The sequence below is a fragment of the Alligator mississippiensis genome, chromosome 15 (assembly GCF_030867095.1).
Source record: "Alligator mississippiensis isolate rAllMis1 chromosome 15, rAllMis1, whole genome shotgun sequence".
Classification (NCBI taxonomy): Eukaryota; Metazoa; Chordata; order Crocodylia; family Alligatoridae; genus Alligator; species Alligator mississippiensis.
In genome coordinates, this window is record NC_081838.1 from 3,159,494 (window position 1) to 3,181,262 (window position 21,769).

The window sequence follows — 21,769 nt, forward strand, 5'->3', positions numbered from 1 at the left end:
GTGGGAGCTCCCTGCTCGCCTCCACCGCCGCCGCCTGCAGGAGCTCCCCGCTCGCCTCCACCGCCAACACCACCGCTGCCTGCGGGAGCTCCCTGCTCGCCTCCACCGCCGACACCACCGCCGTCTGCAGGAGCTCCCCGCTCGCCTCCACCGCCAACACCACCGCTGCCTGCGGGAGTTCCCCGCTCGCCTCCACCGCCAATACCACCACCGCTGCCTGCGGGAGCTCCCCGCTCGCCTCCACCGCCAATACCACCACTGCTGCCTATGGGAGCTCCCCGCTCGCCTCCACCGCCAATACCACCACTGCTGCCTATGGGAGCTCCCCGCTCGCCTCCACCGCCAATACCACCACTGCTGCCTATGGGAGCTCCCCGCTCGCCTCCACCGCCAATACCACCACCGCTGCCTGCGGGACCTCCCTGCTCGCCTCCACCGCCAATACCATCACTGCTGCCTGTGGGAGCTCCCTGCTCGCCTCCACCGCCAATACCATCACTGCTGCCTGCGGGACCTCCCTGCTCGCTTCCACCGCCGACACCACTGCTGCCTACAGGAGCTCCCCGCTCTCCTCCACCACCACCATCGCCGCTGCTGCCTGTGGGACCTCCCCGCTCGCCTCCACCGCCAACAGCGCCGCCACCGATGTAGCTCACCGTGCTCCCCCAGCCTCAGGAGACACACGACATTCATGGCGGTGGCAACAGTTGCACTCGCTATTCCTGAGGTACCTCGATGGCTACCGTATGTGTACGCCCTCTGCTTTAACCGAAGGAAAGCGTCAAGACAGGCACAGACTTGAATTTAAAATAAACCAGTCGGTGGGAAAAGGAGCGCGCGTGCTGGCGCGGGGAACCTGCTCCGTCGGTCCTTCTGCGAGCACAGCTGTTCCCGTTGTGCTGCAATACAGCCCCTTGCACTGAGGGGAATAAATGTCTGGCATGGTACGAGCGTGTCCCCGCAGACCGCGCCTCGGAGAGGGAAGCCCGCGGAAGACGGCTGGAGCGATTTTGGTTTTCTGAACCCACATGTCCAAAGCGGCCTTCCCGTTCGCTGTTATTGCCCTGTATCGTGCCCCGCACAGAAGGGAGCCTGGTGACGAAGAGACGGCGCTGGGGAGGGAGGCTGAGGGGCACTTTTACAAGGCAAAGCAGTGGCAAGGGGGCTGGCAACAACTTTTCAGAGGGCAGATGCTCTCAGGCAACATTTTGAGGGTGGCAAATATTTTGGGGTTGCCCTTACATATTTTGGGAGAGGCAGCCCCAGGGCGCGAAGGCGAGCACACGCCCCCCTGCCCCGCCCCACCCCAGGCTCCACAACCCTAACCAAGAGAGAAAATGGCGGCCGCCCATACACAGACAACGGGTGGGGGCCGCGAAGCAGGCGCTAGGGCGGCCACCCAATCAGAAAGCACTCCTAGTCGTTGCTGGGCAGATTTAGAGCGGGGGAGCTCGGGATTGGACGCGTCCGACCAATGGGAAAAAACCATGGGAACGGCGCTCAGCCTGGCAGTCGCTTGGGGGCACGCCGCATGCGCGGCGGGCGCGGCGCTGGAGGTTTGCGCTCGGCGCGGGTGGAGGGGCCGTGCGCCTGCGCGCGCCTGCGCACCAGGGTCCGCGCGCGTGAGGCGCGGGAGGGGGGGCCGCCTCCCCCCCACTCCAGCGCTGGCGCCTGCGCGCGGGGCGGCGCCTGCGCAGTGGGGCGGCGGGAGGCGGCGGCCGACCCCGGCGCAGGCGCAGTAGGGCGGCGGGAGGCGGAGGGGGCCCGGCTCGGCGCAGGCGCGCTGGGCGCCGCGCATGCGCAGTGGCGGCGCGGGAGAGGCCGAGGCGCTGGGGTCGGTGGCGCTCGGTGTCTCGCGCGCTCGCCCGTCGCTCGCTCGCTCCACCGCCGCCTCCCCGCCCCCCGCCGCCGCCTCAGGCGCCGCCTCGCGCCCCTCCCCGCCGCCCCCGCCGCCATGGATGTGAAGCGGCTGAAGGTGACCGAGCTGCGGGCCGAGCTGGGCCGCCGCGGCCTGGACGCGCGCGGCCTCAAGGTGGAGCTGGCGCAGCGGCTGCAGGAGGCGCTGGACGCCGAGATGCTGGCGGCGGGGCCCGAGGAGGCCGGGGGCGCGGCCGGCGGGCCGCCGGGCTCTGAGCCGGGCCCCGCCGCCGCCAGCGGGCCCCGCTACGGCGGCGGCGGCGACGACGACGAGGACGAGGAGGAGGAAGAAGAGGAGGAGGAGGAGGAAGACGAGGAGGCGCTGCTGGCCGACGAGGACGAGGCCGCCGCCGCCCCGGCCCCCGCCCCGGCCCCGGCCTCGGCTGCAGCCCCCGCCCCGGCCGCAGCGGAGGAGGAGGCGGCGGCGGCGGCGGCACCGCTGCAGGGGGAGGAGGAGGAGGAGGAGGAGGAGGAAGCAGCGCCCATGCAGACCGAGCCGGCGCCTGAGGGCAGCGCGGAGGGCGAGGCCGCCGGCAGCGGGGTCAACGGGGCCGAGCGGCCGCCCGAGGAGGGGCCCAGCGGCGATGAGGCGGCGGCTGCCGAGGCCAAGGAAGGAGGCGAGCAGCCCGGTGAGCCAGCCCGCTCTCTCCCCTGCCCTGGCTTCCTTCCCGCGCACGTGGGGATCCGCTCCCCTCCCCTCCCCTCCCCTCCCCTCCCCTCCTCCCAGCGCGTCTAGGCCCCCGTGCCCCACCTCCCGCTCGCTCGCGCGTGGGGGCGGGGGGCGTCCCTCGCTCGGATCCCGCGGGGCGAGATGCATCCGACGCTGGGAGACGAATGTGGTGTCGGGGCCGCGGAAACGGGCAGGGTGCAGCCTTGGGCGACGTAGGGCAAGTTGGGTATCCCGCGCCCGTCCGCCTGGCTGTTGATGCGTTAAAGCCCGGTGGTTTTAAAATCCGCGTTCGCTTCCTGAGGGTGATGCGTGACGAATATCGAGAGGGAAAACGGGGCGCGGGGCGCTGGGGAATAGCGGCAGCGAGCAGGTGCTTTCACTTGTTGCAGCAGCCTAAGCGCGGGTCCCCGATAGCAGGGGGCGACGGGGTCGGCGTGCGGAGTTCGATGCTAGAGGCGACGATGGTAGAAAGACGCTCGGTTCGTCATCGCTTCCCTCAGCCCTCGGGGTCGACGGGTTATGCACGGAGCGCGGATAGGGGGTGATGGCAAAGTGTTGGTAGCCGAAAGCCGAATGTTAATCCAGCATCTCAACTCCTTCCCTTTTCCTTGATTCCAGCTTAAAACCCTTGTCCAGCCACAGCCGTTTATGTTAGCAAGCTAGATGTTTTGTTTGTCCTGTTTGATTTGTTTTTTTATTATTCCCCCCCCCATCCTGATTTAAATGTGTGTGTGTACGTGTGTGACATATACATCTACAGCAAATCCTGTGAAGTTGAAATTATTGTCTAGGTTTTGGGTGTAGAGCTGTGCCAAATTATTGTCTAGAAATTTGACAAACGAGGATGTAAACTGGGACCCCGGAGACCCAGATGCATTTCACTCGACTTCAGTGAGGAGGCCTGTTGATTTCTGTGGGATGAGAGTGCAACTACTGACAAGAGTAAAGCTGGACACGTGACTGAGCCTTGAGGGGAAAAAAACATCCAAAAACGAAACTTGCTGCTCGGTAGCAGGAAGAGGGTGAAAATGCGAAGCCAAAACATTCCACGTGAACGAGGAGACCGTTGTTTTGACTTGCATTGACTGGCAAAGGAGCTAGTTTCTCTCACCAGAGCATTTTGCTTAACTAATTTAGGGCCTAGACACGTGCTCAGTCATTTGTAAGAAAAACATAGAATATTAGTAATTGCTATTTAGTGTTTTTTAACAACTTGATTCGTTCTCAGACCGTTATTGGCCGTTACCATTGCTTACTAACTAATGAACATTAGTTGGGTTTTGGCTCATAAGTTAGCTGTAAAATCGTTTGGTTCTAAGACTGCATGCTGGGCGTCAGTGGGCGCCTGCATCTCTGACTTGACACCGCTAGATACCTGTCAACTCAAAGACTAATCTGTGTTAAAAACTATAAGTAGTTTCATATACAGTGTTGCTCCCAAATGCATCCGGCAGTTGTTTTGGGTTGTTTTATAATACCTGACTCTCTTTTTTCAAAAGGTAAACTTCTTCCAAGTTGTCATGTGGAAAGATCCACATGAACAAGAAGGGAAATACCTACCTGCAGAGGGGAGAGCAGCACAGCTGCTTTTACAGAACTCACTGTCAAATGTGCACAGTAAACTGACAAAAATAGGCTTTCACTGTAAGCTTTCTATTGTAGCAATCTGAGTTGGCAGCCTCTAAGAGTAGAGGTGTGTCAGGCAGGCCCATGGCTTTTTAACACTGATCCCACTAATGGATCGAGTTGAGCGTGTTTTTATATTTGTTATTTTTAACGGAGCATCTTGAGACAGAAGCACCTTGTTTGGTGGGCTTCCTTGATATCACATCCTGTAGGTTTTTTGCTGCTTTGTCAGATGTGCTGATGATTTCTTCTGCCCCTTACAGGAGATGAGGAGGGTGGTGACAAAGCAAAGCCAGAGGGCTCTGATGGAGAGCGGCGAGGAGTCAAGAGACAACGGGATGAAAAAGATGAGCACGGCCGTGCTTACTATGAGTTCAGGGAGGAGGCCTACAACAGCCGGTGAGGAGAGGGGAATCACTGGGATCTAGTTCCATCAGGGCAGTAAATGCTGCTAGATCTGGCCAGCTGGCTCTGGGGTTGGACAGGTGCCAATGAGAGGACTGGGTTTGGTGCTGGTGTGCAGAGGTTCTGCTCCTCCAATCTGCTTTTTTTTCTCTACTCTAAATGGCTCTCCGTGCTGTTTATGCTGTGATACTTGATTGCTCATTTCCCTCCCTTTTGGACAGATCCAAGTCTCCCCCGCCACCTGAAGAGGAGCCAAGAGAAGGGGAAGATGATGAAACTGTCGTGATCCTGGACACATGTGCGTATGCAGCCTGTAGAAACTGTTGTATTCATAGTATAACGTTCAGAGGCATGTTCTAGGGTGCACAGTTCTGGAGGGAAAAATCCAAGTTTAGCATGGGTGCATGCTGGAATAGTATGGCATGTTCTTCTTTCAGCTGCTGAGGGTTAACACCAGCTTGTTGGACCTCTGTCCTGCTGCTGCATTTCCAGTCCTGCTGTCCCAGAGGGCGGAAATCAGTCAGATTTCATGGTGTCTAGATAGGTGACACCAGCAATATTGTAACAATGAGAAAATGGGCATCTGAAAACACTGAGAAATTGATATGTCTGTTTCTCTCTAAATATTAGCCTGGCCTTGCTTGTGGGGTTTGACTCCCTCAAGTCAGGTGAAGGCAGCTTGGAGGTAACTGGTCTTTTCCTTCTGACAGACACTTCTGATCTCCACTTCAAAGCAAGCAAGGACCGCTATGGAGGACAGCCGCTTTTCTCAGAGAAGTTCCCTGGCCTTTGGTCTGGGGCAAGGAGCACCCATGGCGTGACGAAGGGAAAAGTCTGCTTTGAGGCAAAGGTGGGGGCTGTGGAGCATTGTACGTGTTCTGTTGAGCTTCAGGAACTGTTCAGCACTGAACAAGACATGGGGGCTCTTCCAGCCTAATTTAGCGTGGATACGACCCAAAGCAGACTTTCATCATCTCTAAACCTAACTAGCTTTGCTCGTTGCCTCGCTGATGGGAGGTATGACTACAAGGGTGTGGGGAGCTGTACAATATGGCAGGGTGATAGGAGACCGTCTCTCAGAACTGGTTCTTCTGAATCTGCTTGCAGTTAAGGGAATGTGTTACTTCCCCGGCAAGCAGAGAGCCGTCTGCCTTTATTTTGCCCTGATGAATCTAAGTGAACCTGACGGTTATTAGGGGACTTTCCTGATATCTTGTCGTCAAAGTCCCAGGGTTGTCAAACCTGGCTATCCTTGCTTCCCTGAAAATAACTTTGTAGGCATCTTGAGCACTGCTCTGAATTCCTGGTCCCTATCCGCAAGGTTATGGAGGCGTGACCCTTTAGTAAAGATACCCTTTCTCCCAAATGCTAATTAGGCAGCTCTTTGCTGTAACATAGCTGCAGACTGTCCATGCGCATAAAAGTTCTTCTTCACTGCCTTAAGGATGCAGTCCCACTATGGAGAAAATGGAAAAGGACTTGTAGGCCTCTTCGTGTGGCATATGTGAATGCTCAGTGTGTGTGTGTGTGTGTGTGTGTGTGTGTGTGTGTGTGTGTTGGGGGGGTGTCTTTGGAAGTGCCTTTTCCTTGTAGCAGACTTTCTCAGGGAAAGCAACTGTTTATGAAAAAGCTGGTTAATCTGTAGCTACTCTGCCCCTTGCACACTGACAGCTATCTTGAATCTGCACTTGATTCATTTGTCATATTCAGGCAAATTATGTAGCTGGTTGTTCCCACAACCCTGGGAGTTGGTAGAGATTGTGAAGCGAGCAGATATGAGGCCCAGTGCCTGTCAGCCTTGGGACACTGGAGCGGGGTAGGGTATGGCTGAAGTGCAGGGTCTCTCGCCAAGCTTTGCAGAAAAGTGGTTTGCTTCCAGTCTGGAGTAAATAGTGTTTTAGTGGCTAAAGGAAACTGCTACAGTTGCATCATGCTCTGGGGGGCACCGGATGTCAGGGGGACTGCTGGAAGCATATGCTCCAGGGAATGCAGAGTAAATATCCCATTTAACTCCTTGGCTTTGTCACCTGGAGGTGTAACCTGTGTGCCTCCAGTTCACATGTACACCCTGGCATAGTGGAATGTGGCTGAGAACTGTATGCCTGGGGTCAGTCCCAGCTTTGCAACCACTGCGCTAAGTGACCCCTTCTTGAATGTCTCTAGGTGACACAGAATCTCCCTGTGAAGGAGGGCAGCACAGAGGTCCCGCTGTTCCGGGTTGGATGGTCTGTGGACTTCTCTCGTTCGCAGCTAGGTAACAAATGTCCTTTTGCTCCTGTATCACCCAGGAGCTTGGAAAGCGCTGCAGCCCCAGCTGGCCCTGCAGCAGGAGGCTGCAGGTAGTAACTGTGCCGTTCTTTTCCAGGTGAGGATGAGTTTTCATATGGCTACGATGGACGAGGGTTGAAGGCTGAAAATGGGCAGTTTGAGGAGTTTGGTCAGCCTTTCGGGGAGAATGACGTGATTGGTTGCTTTGCTGTAAGTTCTGGAGATTAGGTCCATACCAGCCATGTCAGAGGGGCAGGCGGGGGCAAGACTGTCCTGACAACCAGAAAATAGCCTAACAGGGCTCTCCTGCTCCTGTCCCTGACACAGTCATGCGGGGAAGCTACAGTGCCCTATACTGCAAACAAAGGATCTAATTCTCTGTGTCCTCTTACTCTGTTGCTGATGGGTTTATGGTAGGGCACAAAGTGGTGGCAAGCCTGGCACTGCTTCTTTCTGGGGGCAGGAGGTACCTGGGATGTGAGGGTTGGGGAAGTGATGGGCACCCATCCAGACTCGCAGGTCTCCAGCCCCTGTGTTCTTTGTGTCTCAGAACTTTGAGAGTGATGAGGTGGAGCTCTCCTTCTCCAAGAACGGGGAGGACCTGGGTGTGGCCTTCCGGATCAGTAAGGAGGCCCTGGCTGACCGTGCACTCCTGCCCCATGTCCTCTGCAAGAACTGCGTGGTGGAGTTGAATTTTGGCCAGAAGGAGGAGCCCTTCTTCCCAGCCCCTGAGGACTATGTGTTCATCCATGCTGTGCCAGTCGAGGACCGCGTGCGCACACCACTTCCGCCCAAAACCATAGAGGAGTGCGAGGTAAGGGGGGGAGCTCATCCATCGTATGGCCCCACCATGGCCAAGACCTTGCTCTGCCTCAGCCAGCTTTCAGGGAGCCATTCTGGGTACTGGTACCAGCCCAGTGGTGTCAGCGTGAAGCTTAGCATTGAATTTGTCCATCTTTTTGGGCAGGGTTGTAGCTTGTTCTGAGCTTCCTGGTGTTGTAGTGAGACTGGTTCTGGTACCCACACAAGTTAGATGTATCCAACCTCACAGTCACTGCAGGGTGCCTGCAACATGGATGTACAGACATGGCCAGTGACTCAGTGCCCGCATTCTAGGCAACTGCACGATTCATAGGCCTGTCCCGAGGGGGGAATCCAAAGAGCATCTGACAGCCTGGTGCTGGCTGCTGCTCATCTGTTCTGATTCTTCCTCCACTCACCTATGTGCATTGGTCCCCTGCAGGTGCTGCTGATGGTGGGGCTGCCAGGATCTGGAAAGACCCTGTGGGCACAGAAACACACCGAGGAGAACCAAGAGAAGCGATACAACATCTTGGGAACAGAGACCGTCCTGTACCAAATGAGGGTAAGCACTTACTATCACCCCAGGTTCTCTCTATTCAGGGCTGTGCGGCTCAGGGTCTGGGTGTCAGTGTTCTGCTACAAGTGGAATTGCAGGTGATTGTGTCAAGTTGTGGGAGGAGGGAACTTACTTGATAGCAGAACAAGGGGTTTTCTCTCTTTCTAAATCCATCTGTAAATCATTCTGAGCTCCAGCTCAGAGGGGAGCGTCCCTTGTCCGCAGGAGGCCTATTGTGGACTGTCTTACTGGGCCCGTGGGCATGACTGCAGAGCGGGAGGATGCAGTGTTTGTCCAGAACACCACCTCCTGATTCCTCTCTCATTCCTTTTGGCAGACGAAGGGAGTGGAGGTTGAGGAGATGGACCCCAAGAGCAGAGACCTGTTAATCCAGCAAGCTGCCCAGTGCCTTAGCAAGCTGGTCCAGATTGCTCCCAGGGCAAAGAGGAACTTCATTCTTGATCAGGTACCTGTTCTATATCCCAGTGTCTCAATGCAGAGCAGGCTGTGCCCGTGAGAACGGGAATTCCTGACAGGGGTGGGCCAGTGCCCATTTCTGAAGCTCGTTTCTCTTCCCCGGCTCAGTGCAATGTGTACAACTCTGGCCAGCGACGGAAGCTGCTTACCTTCAAGGGGTTTTCTCGCAAGGTCATTGTGATTGTCCCCAATGAAGAAGACTGGAAGAAGAGGCTGGAGCTTAGGAAGGAGGTGGAAGGGGAGGATGTGCCCGAATCTGTGATGCTGGAAATGAAAGGTAGACTTTTTTTTACCCAGACCTGTACCACTGGGGCTCAGCATTGCTAGCTCCGAGGAGCTGGCTGCTTCCAGGCTAGTGCTAGGCTGGAGTAAGAGCCCAGATGCCCCTGTGGGGCAATCGGGCAGGGACCCCTTACTCCCTGGACCACTTCTGAAAACGGGATGCCAGGTCACTGGGAGAAGCCATAACCTTGTGAACTCCTTGTTGCTGTCTGTTTCACCACAGCCAACTTTTCACTGCCGGAGAAGAACGATTACCTGGATGAGGTGATCTATGGGGAGCTGGCAAAGGAAGAGGCCCAGCCCCTGGTCACCAAGTACAAAGAGGAGGCCCGTAAGCTGCTCCCGCCCTCGGAGAAGCGGGCCAACCGCCGCAACAACCGCAACAAGCGCAACCGGCAGAACCGCAACCGTGGCCAGGCCTATGGTGAGGCTCTGCAGTGCAGGGCTGGTGTTTTCAACTGTACCTGGTGCGGCTTCTTGTGCAGGGAGTCTCTTCTCAGCTACTGTTGGAGGGAGGCCATGGGTCCTTTGGCGGGATTGCAGCAAGCGCCTATACTTGGCTGTTGGCAGTACTCCCGTCCCCTTTACCCACCTGGCTTCACTCCCACTTATTCACAGCCTGTTGCTCTTTGGTATTGCACCCTCTTCCTGGCCATAGCTCTCAGAGGTCCTCTGCTTTTCAGGGAGCCTGCGGTTTTGTTTCCTTGTCCTGCTATTTGCTGAGGGCTTCCCCACAGCATCCTTTATTTGCATGGTCTCACCCTACTTCCCCTTCTCTGTCAGCACCCTGAATCCCCCCCACTTTTTCCTGTTCTCTCTATCCACTGCTGATAGCTCTTCCTGGTCCAGTTTCCCTGGCACTGCACCAGTGTGCATGCTGTGCTTTCCTATCCAGTCACTACCCTCATGCCCCTTGGGAGCTCTTGGAATGAGCTGGGTCTGCTGCTCAGTTTCCTGGGCTGTGTAACCCTCATGGTTCTGGAGCACCAGGGTGCTTTTCCTCCCAGCTCTCTGGCTTTGTTGCTCCCCACAGCCCATGTCTAACCTGTTTGCTTCCTTTGCAGTTGGCGGGCAGCGTCGAGGCTATGACAACCGTGCCTACGGGCAGCAGCAGTACTGGGGACAGCCTGGAAACAGAGGGGTGAGTGTAGCCTCCCTATCTCTGCCTAGGAAGTTTGAGAACCCTGTCTGGAAGACATGGCACTGTTCCCTTTAGATGTACTTAGGGCGCTGCTTCTGTTCCCACAGGGTTACCGCAACTTCTACGACCGATACAGAGGGGACTACGACAGGTTTTATGGGCGCGACTACGAGTACAACAGATACCGAGATTACTACAGGCAGTACAACCGAGAGGTAAGAGCTCCAGACCACGGAACGCTTGTGGTATCCCACCACCTAGGTGACCTGTCCCAGTGAAGGCAGCTCCTCACTTGCGTGGGCTGTGAGTTCAGTCACTCCCCCTCGCTCCCAGTCCCCTCCCCAAGGTCTGTGGGCACACAGGTGGGCACTCCAGAAGGGAAGGACAGGCTACAACTAAATCTGGACAGGTCACAGGGGTGGATGGATGAGAATAGGATAGGATTCAATACTGGCAAATGCAAGGTACTGCTCCTGGGGAGGAAGAACCAGCAGCAGACCTACAGGCTGGGGAACTCTCTTCTCGTCAGCACAGAGGCAGAAAAGGATCTTGGAGTCATTGATTCCAAGATGAACATGGACTGCCAATGTGGGGACACAGTCAAGAAGGCTAACTGCACCTTGTCATGCATCCATAGATGCATCACAAGCAGGTCCAAGGAGATGATCCTCCCCCTCTCTGTGACATTGGTCAGGCCACAGATAGAGTACTGCATCCAGTTCTGGGTGCTGAACTTCAGGAGGGATGTGGACAGTATCGAGAGGGTCCAGAGGAGGCCACTCGCATGGTCAAGGGGTAGCAGGGCAGGCCCTATGAAGAGAGGTTATGGGTCCTGAACCTGTTCAGCCTTCAGAAGAGAAGGCGGAGAGGGGATCTGGTGGCAGTCTATAAACTTACAGGGGGGACCTGCAGGGAATGGGAGAGTCCCTGTTCCCCCGAGCACTACCGGGAGTAACGAAGAGTAACAGGCACAAGTTGACTGAGAGTAGGTTCAGGCTAGACATCAGCAGGCGCTACTTTACAGTCAGGGTGGCTAGGATCTGCAACCAACTTCCAAGAGAAGTGGTGCTCACTCCTACCCTGCGGGTCTTCAGAAGGAGTCTAGATAATCACCTACCTGGGGTTGTTTGACCCCAGCACTCTTTCCTGCCCACGGCAGGTGGTCAGACTTGATGATCTGCTCAGGTCCCTTCCGACCCTACCTGCTATGAAACAATGGCTGGAGTGGCAGTCTGGGAGCTCTGTGGGAAAGGGGGATGGTTTCTGCCAGGAGCCCGTACCCTCAAAGCACACCTCTGTCTGCTAACGGTGTCCGTCTTCCTCATTCCCAGTGGCAGAACTACTACCAGGACAGAGACCGGTACTACAGGAACTACTATGGCTACCAGGGGTACCGGTGAAGTCCCGGCCGTCTGCACCCTTCAGCCATGCAGCTGAACACGCGGGGGTGCCTGCCACTCCCCGAAACACAACCAATGGAAACAGGGCTGTTGGGGGGAGAGCGGCGGCGGGGGGAGGGGGGGAGGAAAAAAAACACACAAAAAGAAGAAACTGTAAATTTTTTTTAAAAGTTTGTTGAAGAGAATATTGTCTTATTCTATAAAACATTTCAAACCTAGTTAGACATTTGTAATCAGAACGTGTGCGCAGGGTGCAGCACTTAGCGCGCTGCCCATCCTGTTCCCTGTGGTGACTGGGCAGGAGAACTACGTACCTTTGAGCGACATCCTGGAGCAGCTGGGCCAGCGGCTGGCAGGGAGGCACGAGGCAGCGGCAGGAGGACGAGGCGAGAGGCACAGGCAGGCAGGAGGGGCAGGGGGTGTGAGCAGGTGTCTCTGATCATTAGCTTGCAAAACTAATCTTGCAAACTATCCTTTGCTAACCTGGCTTTGGCGGGGGGTGAGGTGCAGGGGACTCTGACCACCGCAGCTTGAGGCGCAGGTAGAGAAGGGATCGCATTGACCTTGGTTCCCACTGCATCTGGCGGGTGCCGGGTGCTACCACACCACACCCCAGGCTGGGAGCCTTTGCCTTCACCCACTGTTGAATTTCCCCACAGGAGTGCAGGTCGCCTGTCCCCGCATTCTCAGCCAGCACCAGTGGCCTCGCAGTTCCCCCACCCCTCCCCGAGGCAGCTTCTCATCTCTAGAGCGTCTGTCTGGGCAGTGGCGGAAGAGAAGGAACATTTCTCAGGGTTTCTGCAGGATCTTTTTTTCGTGAGCGTGTGGCATGTACATAGGTGACCTGTGCCATGTGTCACCTTGCCTGACAGGTAGCTGAGAGGGCATAGCCAGTGGCCCCCACGGTGCTGGCAGTGCATATTTAGGAAGCCAGGGTGGTGACAGCGGGCATCTCACCCACCCTCCCTCTGCTCCAGTGCTGCCTTCTCTGCCTGCACAGCCTGGCCCCAGAGGAGGGGGGTGTTCCCTAGGATCCCTCCCCTGCTTGGGGCATGAAATTTGGGATGTCCTTGGTCTCCTGCCTCACCGCAGGGATGGGGGGGCCCCTTCCCCAGGCATGTGCCAGGCAGCTTGGGGGCAGGGGCAGCTGCTCCCGAGGGCATAGGAAGCCTGTTTGCAGCGGTGGTGGATGCGGCCGGTTTGTATTTTTTGCAGGGGAGGGAGGGGGGTGGGGAGCGCGGTTCAACTTTTCCAATGATGATATTTAGCGTTGATCTGTAGGATTCTCTCTCTGCATTGTTTCATTCTCGTCCACCCATCTCCTTCCCTGCCACAGCCAGGCCAGGGGGGGGCCCTTTCCCAGTGAACAGGACGCCTCCTAGGAAGCAAATTGTAAATACTCTTGGTCTGGGAGCCCGTGACTTCCCTCTGCTGCTTGTGATTCACTGTTTGAAATTCAAACATTTTTACTTTGTTTCAAGAATTGGATTTTCCTTTTTCCTTTTCTTTTTCTTTTATCGCTGTTACTCTTCTCTGCCAGCCATTGCAAGCTGTCCCGTCCCCGGCACCCAGCCCAGACTCGCCTTTCCTTCTGCCCACAGCCGGAGACCGCAGCCGGGGGCTCCCGGCTCTGTGCCACTCGCAAATCCAGGGGCTTTGGGGAAGTGGGGGTGTAGCTCACAGCGTGACCCTTTTTATAACAAAGCCACAGGTGTTTTAAATGCTCCAGGCCACTAGAAAATCTGCTTGGGACAGGGGAAGAGGGGGAAGAGAGAGCAGGAGCTTTCTAGGGAGCCCTGGGCACAGAAGCGTTGTCCGTGGCACTGTGGGGATTTCTGGAGGGGGCCGTCAACTGTTCTCGGAATGACTTTTGAAGCTGTAATCCTTTTTAAATAAAGAAATAAATACAAAAAAAAAAAAACAAAAAAAGAGAACCTTTTCTGGGGGTGACTAGAACTACCACGTCCTTGTCCGTCAGACCAAGAGACCTTTAGCGACTTCGATAGATGTCTTTTTTTCCTCTGCACATTATTATTATTTTTTTTTGTTAAAAAAGAAAAAAAAATCCGAAAAAATGTAAATGGTAAAGGAAGAACTTTGCAGCCTGTTCTTATAAATTTTTTTTTTTTAGCTCCGTTTAGTGTTTCACGCTCGCTCGTACGTCTTAGTGGCTGTAGAGGGGAGAGCGCGGAGGCTGTGACTGTCTTGACGACCTGTAAAACGTTTTTTGAAGTGGCCAGTAAAAAAGGGTTTGACCATTGACCATGTTACCGTGTGTGGTTGTTTACATCTGTAACGCTTCTTTTTTCCTTCGGCTTCTGGCAAATGTAGGCGATTGATCGCTGCCGTTTTTAGAATAAATAACCATTGGCTTGACTCGGCCGCCTCCTGGTGCTGCCTCGCTGCTTCGTCTGTCCTTGCCTGCTCCCCCTGGGGAGGAGCCCCGCTTAGCCCGAGACACTCTCCAGGCCTCTTGCTCTGCCTGGGCGCGCAGAGCCAGGGGCTCCTTCCCTGCTCCCTGCCGGCACTCGGGTGCGCGGAGCCAGCAGCAGCGGCAGGAGCTCCTTCCTTGCTCCCGGCGGGAGCTGGAGGTGCTATGCCCGTGGCTGCCGACAGTGCGATGGAGAGGTAGGGTCCCCAGGGCTCCTCGCCTGCATCGTGGGGGCCTTCTTCTGCCCTTGCGAGGGGAGCAAGATGTCTGGTTTTGTCCCAGCCTCTGCTGCGCACAACCCTGGGGTCCTGGCCTGGGGAGGTGGGGGCTGGGGCAGAAGCTCGGGGTACAGCGGGGAGCGGGGGCGCGCGTCACTCAGGCACCTTCTCCCTTCCCTGGCCAGGATCCCAGACGATGCTGGAGCCGTGGAGGAGCTGGACCAGAGGCTGGTGAGTTGCCATGCTTGCGCCCAGGGCAGCCTGGGCATGGGTGCTTGGGGGGGGTTCCCCCCTACCCCCAGCACCAAGCGAGTGCCTCCATCCTCTTTTCCAGATGTGCCTGCAGCTGCTGCGGCCTCCGGCTCCCAGGAATCGCTGCTGAGGGCCTGCGCCGGAGACCACCCCCGGGGTGGGGGCACAGACCCTGCCCCTGCTCCCAAGTCCCACGTACAATTAACAGGAGCCCCCTGACACCTGCCCCCTCCCCAACCCTAACCCCTGCCACTCTCCAGCACCCCAGGTGTGTTGCCATGTTTGTTTCTGGCACAGCAACACCCCCTGGTGCTGCTGGGGGGAAGGGGGGGTTGGCTACTGGGATGAGCCTAGTTTGATCCCTGCTAGGGACTGAGCTATGGGCGCAGCTGCCAGGGCCTGCCCATCACCCAGGCAGCTGAAGCCATGGTGGTTCCTAGGGGGTGCAGGGACTCTGGGCTGGGCATGGAGGAGCACCCTGGGGGTGGCCATCTCGGTTGGGGGGGGCTAAGACTAGCCTGGGGCGGCCATTTTGGATCCTGGAGTGGAAGCCGCCCAAAGTCCGCCATCTTGAGGCGTAGCTTGCCTGTCAGCCGCCATTTTTTGTCCTGGAACCGGGACTGTTCTTTCCATTACCCTCCTTCAGCGGCCGCCATCTTAGATCCTGGGAGGGAGGCAGCCCGGGGTGCAGCCATCTTGGAAAGTGGAGTGGGTGCCCGTGCGCATGCGTGCTGCCTCATAGCATGGCACTCGCTCCGACTGCCGCTATGTTGAAGCCTGCAGGCTAGGCGGCGCCATGCCAGTTGCTGGCGGTGAAGCCGAGCTGCGCTCCGCCCTGTTGGCGGTGCCAGGCGGGTGCCGGAGGTAGCACGTGGGTGCCTGAGCGCGGGAGCCCGGACACGTGGGTTCTCTGCAGCTCCAAGCTTCTCTTCATAGAGGGCTGGGGGCACAGCCAGGAGCCCCCTGCCCCCCTCCAGACAACACCCCCTCCCACCTGCCCCCCACCGCCCCCAGGTTTGCCACCCCAAGGACGCAGGCACCAGTTCAGCTCAGTGCCCCTCGACTTTATTCCCATCACTGCTCTTTACATGGGTCATGGGCCCTGCTCCCCCATCACACTCAATGGGGGTGGGGGGTGATCTGCCCGCCCGCCAAGGAGAGGGGGCTGGCGTTGCTACCACGGGGGGGGGGGGGGGAACTGGGCCCCCCAGGGGTGCTTGTGCTTAGGAGGGGGTCCGGGGGGCTCTGCCTGTGTGTGGGGAGGGAGGCGGGGGTCTGCGGGGCTCAGAGGAGGGCGCAGAAGAACTTCTTCTCGCGGAAGGGGTTCTCGGAGGTGGGCACCGGTGTGATGAGCGGGTCCTCGCAGGCGTGGGCGTCGCAGTAGGTCATCAGGTCGGCTGCGGCCTTTGACACCTGGGGAGACCCCGCGTGAATGAGGGGCAGCCACCAGGGGGCCTGTGGGGTGGGGGTAGGTCCATCCCAACAGGGGCCACCATGGGGGGTAGATCCCACCTAAGAAGGGGTACCATGAGGGGGTAGATCCATTCGAGCAAGGAGCACTATGGGAGATAGATACCACCAAAAAAGGGGTACCGTGAGGGGGTAGATCCATCCCAGGAGAGGGCACTATGGAGGGGTACCTTCAGCAGGGGGCGTTAGAGGGGTAGATCTGTCCCAGCAAGGGGGCACTATGGTGGGGGGTAGAAAGGGGTACCATGAGGGGGTAGAGCCCTCCCAGCAAGGGGGTACCAATGGGGGGTAGATCCCACTCAGAAAGGGATACCACAAGGGGGTAGATCCCCCCAGCAAGAGGGTACCGTGGTGGGGTAGATCCCACTCAGGGGTACCATGAGGGGCAGGTCCTTCCCAGCAGGGGACACCATGTGAAGGGGGCACTATAGGGGGTAGGTCCCTCCCAGAAAGGGGCACTATGTGGGGTAGATGCATCCCTGCGGGGGGCACTGTGTGGGGCAGAGTTGCTGGGGGGGGTTCCAGCGCCAGCAAGGAGTCATCATGGGGAGCTGTGGGGGGTCCTGCCCCATCCTCCCCCCCCGTCCCCACATACACACCTTTATCCGGCACATGCTGGCCTCGATCTTGAGCTGCTCCACCATCTTGCGGGCCTGCCCAATGCTCATGGTGCTGTTGACAGGGGTCTCACCCTTCATGGGGGTCCTGGGGGGTGAGAGGGGGCTGAGCCCCATCAAGCTGGGGGGGACTTGTGGCTGCTGGCAGCACCCCTACACCCCCCACCCCCTATTCCCCCAGCCCTAAAACAGTCCCCCTGGCCTGCGTTTGCCCCTTTGTGCACCCCTAGCCCTGCCCCCTTCAACTCCCCAGCCCTGCCTTTGGACCACCAGGCCCCCTTTACCCCCAACTCTACCCCCTTGAACACCCCTAGCCCTGCCTGTGGACCCCAACCTGTGGAGGGGTCTGCAGAGCTGGGGGGTGCTGGTCTGGGGGGGCTCCAATGGACTGGGGGGGGCTATGATGTGTGGGGGGGTATGCTAGGCTGGGGGGATGTGTTGCTTGGAGGGGGGGCGGTGGGGGCATGTGTCAGAGGATGGGTGCAGGGGGGGTGCATAGGGCTGGGGGCAGCTCTGATGGGCTCGGGGAGGGGCTCCGAGGGCCGGGGTCTCTCCGGGAAATGGGGGCCCCACTCGCACCCGGACCCCCCCCCTCCCCCCGCGGGGCGCACCTGGGCCGGGATGTGCAGAGCCGGCTGCGGGATGCGGCCCCGCCCGGCTCGGCCCACGCGTGGCCGGAGCCCACCACAGGTGGGGGGGGGGAAGCCGAGCCCCCACTGCCCTTGCACACGGGCCTCCTACACCCTCCAACCCCCCCGTGCCCCCCGACCGTGGCCGGTCCCTCCCCCGGGCCCCCAACGCGCTGTCCCGGGGGGAGCCCAGCCCGCATCAGCCGGACCAGGGCGCACCGACACCCCCGGGGGGGCTTTGTCCGGGAGGGGAGGGGGGCTGCCTGGGGCAGGGGGAGCTCGGGGGTGGGGGGTCCGCTGGGCGGGGGGAGCTGCGCTAGGCTCGTGGGGGGACTAGACTAGGGGGGGCTGAGGGCTGGGGGATGCGATGAGCACCCCCGGCTCTGATGGGTGTGGGGGGGCTGGGGGCGGCATTGGGAGGGGTCCGGCGGGGTCCGCGAGGCTGGGGGGGGTGCGGTAGTTGGGGGGGCGTCTGGCGGGTGCGGCTGTGGCTGTGCTGAGCCGGGGGGCTGCACTGGGCTGGGGCAGCTCTGGTGGGCTCGGAGGGTGCTCTGGGCTGGGGGGCCGGGGTGCCTGCGGGAAGGGGGCCCCACTCCCACCCGTGCCCCCCCCACCGCGGGGCGCACCTGGGCCGGGGGCGCTGGCAGGGCCGGGCCGGGATGCGCAGAGCCGGGTGCGGGATGCGGGATGCGGGAAGCGGCCCCGCCCGGCCCGGCCCACGCGTGCCCGGAGCCCACCACGGCCGCGGGGGGGGGGGATGCCGAGCTCGCGCCAACCCCCGCCCCGGCCCCGCGCCGCCCCCCCCACGCGGGACCGCCCTCCCACGGGAGCCGCCGGCCGGGGGGGGGCGCGGGGGGCGGGGGTCCCGCGGGGGGGGGGGCGCGGGGGCTCGGCACCCCCGTCCCGGGCAGTGGTAGCGGCCGCGGAAGCTGCAGCGAGGATGCGCCCCCCCACCCCCCCCTCATTGGGAACGCTGACGTCACGGGGGGCGAGGATGTGTGCGCACGGGGGAGGGGGGACCCGGGCGTCCGCCCCCCGAGAACCCGGGCGTCCGAGCTGCCCCACGAGTGGGGCGGCCTGGCGGGGGGGGTCGTCGCCACGGGAACGGCGTGTCTCAGCCCCGCCCCTTTCCACTTAGCCACGCCCCGGCTGCCGTAACCCGCAGTGGGCGTGTCGCACCATAGCCACGCCCCCTCCCCATAGCACCTCCCTCGTTGTCCCACATCACCCCGCCGCTCGCTCTGCAGTGGGCGCGGCCAACAGTGGCACCTCCCCTCGAAACCCCGCCCCCGTTCTCTTCCCCCGCCCCCTCGGCTCTGCAGTGGGCGCGGTCAAACCTGGCCCACCCCTCCCGCCCCCTAGCTCCGCCCCTGCCCTGTTAGCCCCGCCCCCTTCGCCCACCGGCTCTGCAGTGGGCGTGGCCCCGCGCCTGCCGGCCCCGCCCCCACGCGGTGCCCGAGCCCGGAAGAGGCGGAGCCGCGGGAGCCGGGAGGTGAGAGCCCGGGGGTCCTGCCCCCCCCCCCCAGCCCGGGAGAGACCCCAGGTGCCCTCTGCTGCCCCGGCCGCCGCGGCACCCCACGTGGCCGGGGCCCCCTCCCCGCATCCTGGAGCAGCCCCCGCCCGGGCTCCGGGGACCCCACAACCAGGAGTAGACCCCAGCCCCCGGGGGCGGCCCGGGGGGTCTCCCGAGCCTAACGCCCGTGTCTGCCCGCAGGCCGGGGCGCGGGGCGCCGGCCAGGCCATGGCGGGCGCGGGCCCGGGGCCGGGGCTGCGGTGGGCGCAGGCGCTGGGGGCGCTGGCGCTGGCCCGGGCGCGGCGCGCGGCGCTGCACACGGCCGTGCTGGTCTGCGTCCTGCTGCTGCTGCTCTGGGTCTCCGTCTTTCTCTACGGCAGCTTCTACTACTCCTACATGCCCCCCGTCAGCTTCGCCAGCCCCGCGCACTTCCGCTTCAGGTCCGTGCCCCCCGCCCCGCCCCGCCCCACCCTGCCCACGGGGGCCCGGGCTCCCCTGCTCTCACCCCTCCCCGAGCTGGCACGAGCCCGGGCCTGCGGGCCCCGACGCTCCCCCGCTGGCGCCCGCTCCCTGCCCCAGCGTGCGGGGCCTGCGCCCGTGCCCAGGCTGCAGAGACCCCAGGGGCCGGCCGGCCGGCCCGCTCTGACCCCCGTTGCGTCTCCCAGGTCGGACTGCGGGGCACCCGGCCCTGAGCTCTGCTCCTTCCCCGTCGCCAACGTCTCCCTGGTGAAGAGGAACCGGGACCGGGTGAGTCCTGGGAGCGGCCCGAGGCCCTGGACTCCCAGAGCTGGAGCGAACCCAGGCGTCCGGGCTCCCGGCCTCATCCTGCACCGCCCAGGGAAGCCGGGGGCCGGGCAGGGCTCGGGCTGACCCCCGTGCTCCACAGGTGCTGATGCCGGGGCAGCCCTACCGCATCTCGCTGGAGCTGGAGCTGCCCGAGTCGCCGGCCAACCGCGACTTGGGCATGTTCATGGTGGCCGTGACCTGCTACGCCAAGGGCGGGCGCACGGTGGCCATGTCTGCCCGCACTGTGAGTACCCCAGACACCTGGGTTTCCTCCAGCGCTAGGAGGAGAGGGGCTGGGGGCTGAGAGCAGGGGGGCAGGAGCCTGGGTGCCTGGGTTCTCCCCAGCTCCGGGCGGGGAGCTGGGAGGCTGCTGGGGCCTGGTCTCACCGCTGCCCCCCACCCCGCAGGCAATGCTGCACTACCGCTCGACGCTGCTTCGCGTGCTGCACACCTTGGCCTTCGCCGTCTTCTTCCTCACCGGCTTTGCGGAGCAGAAGCAGACTCTGGAGGTGGAGCTGTACAGCGAGTACCGCGAGGACTCGGTCAGCTGCGGGAGGGTGGCCTGGAGCTGGGGCGGGGGCGGCCTAATGAGACCGCAGGTGTCCGGGTGCCGGGCTGACCACCCCCCACCCTTCTGCAGTACACCCCCACGGTCGGCGCTGTCATCGAGATCCAGAGCACGCGGGTGCAGATCTATGGGGCCCAGCTCCGCGTCCACGCCCACTTCACGGGGGTCAGGTGAGGCGGGGCAGGACGCCTGGGTTCTCCCAGCCCTGGGGGGGCGAGCAGTGGAGGGTGGGGGCCCGGACGCCTGAGTTCTTTCCAGCGCTGGGGGGGTTAAAGTTGACGGGCAGGTGGGGGAGTGGTGCTGGGAGCCTGACCGCCTGGGTTCCCCCCAGCTCCAGCAGGGGGCGCTGGGAGCCCGGACACCTGGGTCCTTTCCAGCGCTGGGGGGTTAAAGTTGATGGGGGGGGCACCGGGAGCCCAGACACCTGGGTTTCCTTACAGGTCCTGGCCTCTAGTCCAGGCCCTGAGTGTGGCTGGGGAACCGGGTTGGGGCTGGGGGACCCCGGCTGCCACCTCCCCAACAGGCGCATCTCCGTGCCCCCCCCAGGTACCTGCTGTACAACTTCCCCGTCACCTCGGCTGTGCTGGGGGTCGCCAGCAACTTCACCTTCCTCAGCGTCATCGTGCTGCTCAGCTACCTGCAGTGGATCTGGGGCAGCGTCTGGCCCCGTGAGCCCCTGCCCGGCCAGGTGACGGGGCTGGGGGGGCCGCGATGGGCCCAGGGGTCCCCTGACCTTTTCCCCTATAAACTTGCTGACTTTTTTCCCTTATAAACTTGCTGACTTTTCCCTCCATCAGGTGAACCTGCAGGAGGATTCCCGGCGACGTGTCGTCACCCCCATGCCTGGTGCGCAGCTGAGCTGGGCTGAGCTGCGGGGGGAGCCCAGATGCCTGGGCTCTCTACAAGAGGGGGTGGGGGGGCGGCTAGCCATCTGGACACTTGGATTCTTTACACGTCTGGATGGGGAGCAGGGGCTGTGGGGGGGCCTTGGGTTGATGACTTATGACCCCCGATGGCCCCGGTCTCCCAGCCGCAGGCTCGGAGGGCACTGACCTAGAGCTGAAGCAGCCCCCAGAGGAGGGTCCCGAACCCGAACCGTGGGAGTGCCCTGAGGGTGCAGGTATGTGACCCCTCCCCTTACTGGAGAACTGGGGGGGGGGCTGATGCCTTCCTGGGGGGTGTGGGGGGCCCCCAGAATGAGGGGATCTCCCTCTGATTCTCCCCCACCCCCCACAGCTGCCCTACAGTCAAAGGAGACGCTGGAGACCCTTGGCCCCGAAGGCAACCGGAGCCAGGAGCCGGAGCCTGGCGAGGGTGAGTGACAGCCCCCCACATCCCTTCCCTGGAGCTGGAAAGAATCCAGGCTCCCAGCCCCCCTGCCGGTCTAACCCACCCAGACTGGGAGAGAACCCACGTGTCCGGTGGGCAGATCCCAGGTATCCGAGCCCCCCTGACTCCCTACTTCCTCCCCGCAGAGCCTGGATTCGAGGCCATGGACCGGTCGGCGCTGGAGGCTGACGTCAAGCTGCCCCCCCGGGGGGGCTCGGAGCCAGGGGCAGGGGCCTCGCTGCGTCAGAGACTTGCCTGCTCCAGCTTCTGAGCCCCCCACCCCAGGGGTCTCTGCTCACATTCCCACCCCTGCCCTCCACCCCCCAGCCTGGGAACAGTTGGGTCATTAATAAACCACCCGACCTGCTACTGAGCAGCCTCCTGCCTGCCTCTGGGGGCGGCTGGGAGCC

General features: G+C 61.1%; 3 protein-coding genes across 3 annotated transcripts; 2 read left to right on the top strand and 1 right to left on the bottom strand.

Annotated features, from left to right (window-relative positions):
• The first annotated feature begins 1,857 nt into the window (after positions 1-1,857).
• Positions 1,858-13,922, top strand: HNRNPUL2 (heterogeneous nuclear ribonucleoprotein U like 2). The gene is made up of 14 exons (XM_014603309.3): positions 1,858-2,546; positions 4,477-4,612; positions 4,840-4,916; positions 5,329-5,468; positions 6,782-6,872; positions 6,984-7,096; positions 7,437-7,700; positions 8,130-8,252; positions 8,584-8,712; positions 8,832-9,000; positions 9,229-9,429; positions 10,070-10,146; positions 10,254-10,361; positions 11,478-13,922. The coding sequence occupies exons 1-14, from the start codon at positions 1,955-1,957 to the stop codon at positions 11,544-11,546; spliced, it is 2,289 nt and encodes a 762-aa protein (XP_014458795.2). The 5' UTR covers positions 1,858-1,954; the 3' UTR covers positions 11,547-13,922.
• Positions 13,923-15,496: 1,574 nt separating this feature from the next.
• Positions 15,497-18,061, bottom strand: GNG3 (G protein subunit gamma 3). Its single transcript, XM_006270957.4, has 3 exons — positions 17,790-18,061; positions 16,517-16,622; positions 15,497-15,860 (listed from the first exon to the last, which is right to left on the bottom strand). Exons 2-3 carry the CDS (start codon positions 16,613-16,615, stop codon positions 15,732-15,734), a joined length of 228 nt encoding a protein of 75 aa, XP_006271019.1. The 5' UTR covers positions 16,616-16,622; positions 17,790-18,061; the 3' UTR covers positions 15,497-15,731.
• A 244-nt stretch (positions 18,062-18,305) lies between these two features.
• Positions 18,306-21,732, top strand: BSCL2 (BSCL2 lipid droplet biogenesis associated, seipin). The gene is made up of 11 exons (XM_059718528.1): positions 18,306-18,655; positions 18,878-19,116; positions 19,342-19,423; positions 19,563-19,706; positions 19,870-20,004; positions 20,103-20,200; positions 20,577-20,718; positions 20,828-20,876; positions 21,061-21,150; positions 21,267-21,344; positions 21,506-21,732. Exons 2-11 carry the CDS (start codon positions 18,905-18,907, stop codon positions 21,628-21,630), a joined length of 1,155 nt encoding a protein of 384 aa, XP_059574511.1. The 5' UTR covers positions 18,306-18,655; positions 18,878-18,904; the 3' UTR covers positions 21,631-21,732.
• Positions 21,733-21,769: the final 37 nt, after the last annotated feature.

What these genes read in the sequence shown, in the direction of transcription:
- HNRNPUL2 (XM_014603309.3), top strand. Translation starts at nt 1,955, where the DNA reads ATGGATGTGAAGCGGCTGAAGGTGACCGAGCTGCGGGCCGAGCTGGGC. An exon ending in CAACCGTGGCCAGGCCTATG is followed by an intron (nt 9,430 to 10,069) that starts GTGAGGCTCTGC and finishes CTTCCTTTGCAG; the next exon opens with TTGGCGGGCAGCGTCGAGGC. An exon ending in GACAGCCTGGAAACAGAGGG is followed by an intron (nt 10,147 to 10,253) that starts GTGAGTGTAGCC and finishes CTGTTCCCACAG; the next exon opens with GGTTACCGCAACTTCTACGA.
- GNG3 (XM_006270957.4), bottom strand. Translation starts at nt 16,615, where the DNA reads ATGAAGGGTGAGACCCCTGTCAACAGCACCATGAGCATTGGGCAGGCC. An exon ending in CCAGCATGTGCCGGATAAAG is followed by an intron (nt 15,861 to 16,516) that starts GTGTGTATGTGG and finishes GGGTCTCCCCAG; the next exon opens with GTGTCAAAGGCCGCAGCCGA.
- BSCL2 (XM_059718528.1), top strand. Translation starts at nt 18,905, where the DNA reads ATGGCGGGCGCGGGCCCGGGGCCGGGGCTGCGGTGGGCGCAGGCGCTG. An exon ending in TGAAGAGGAACCGGGACCGG is followed by an intron (nt 19,424 to 19,562) that starts GTGAGTCCTGGG and finishes CGTGCTCCACAG; the next exon opens with GTGCTGATGCCGGGGCAGCC. An exon ending in GTGAGCCCCTGCCCGGCCAG is followed by an intron (nt 20,719 to 20,827) that starts GTGACGGGGCTG and finishes TCCCTCCATCAG; the next exon opens with GTGAACCTGCAGGAGGATTC.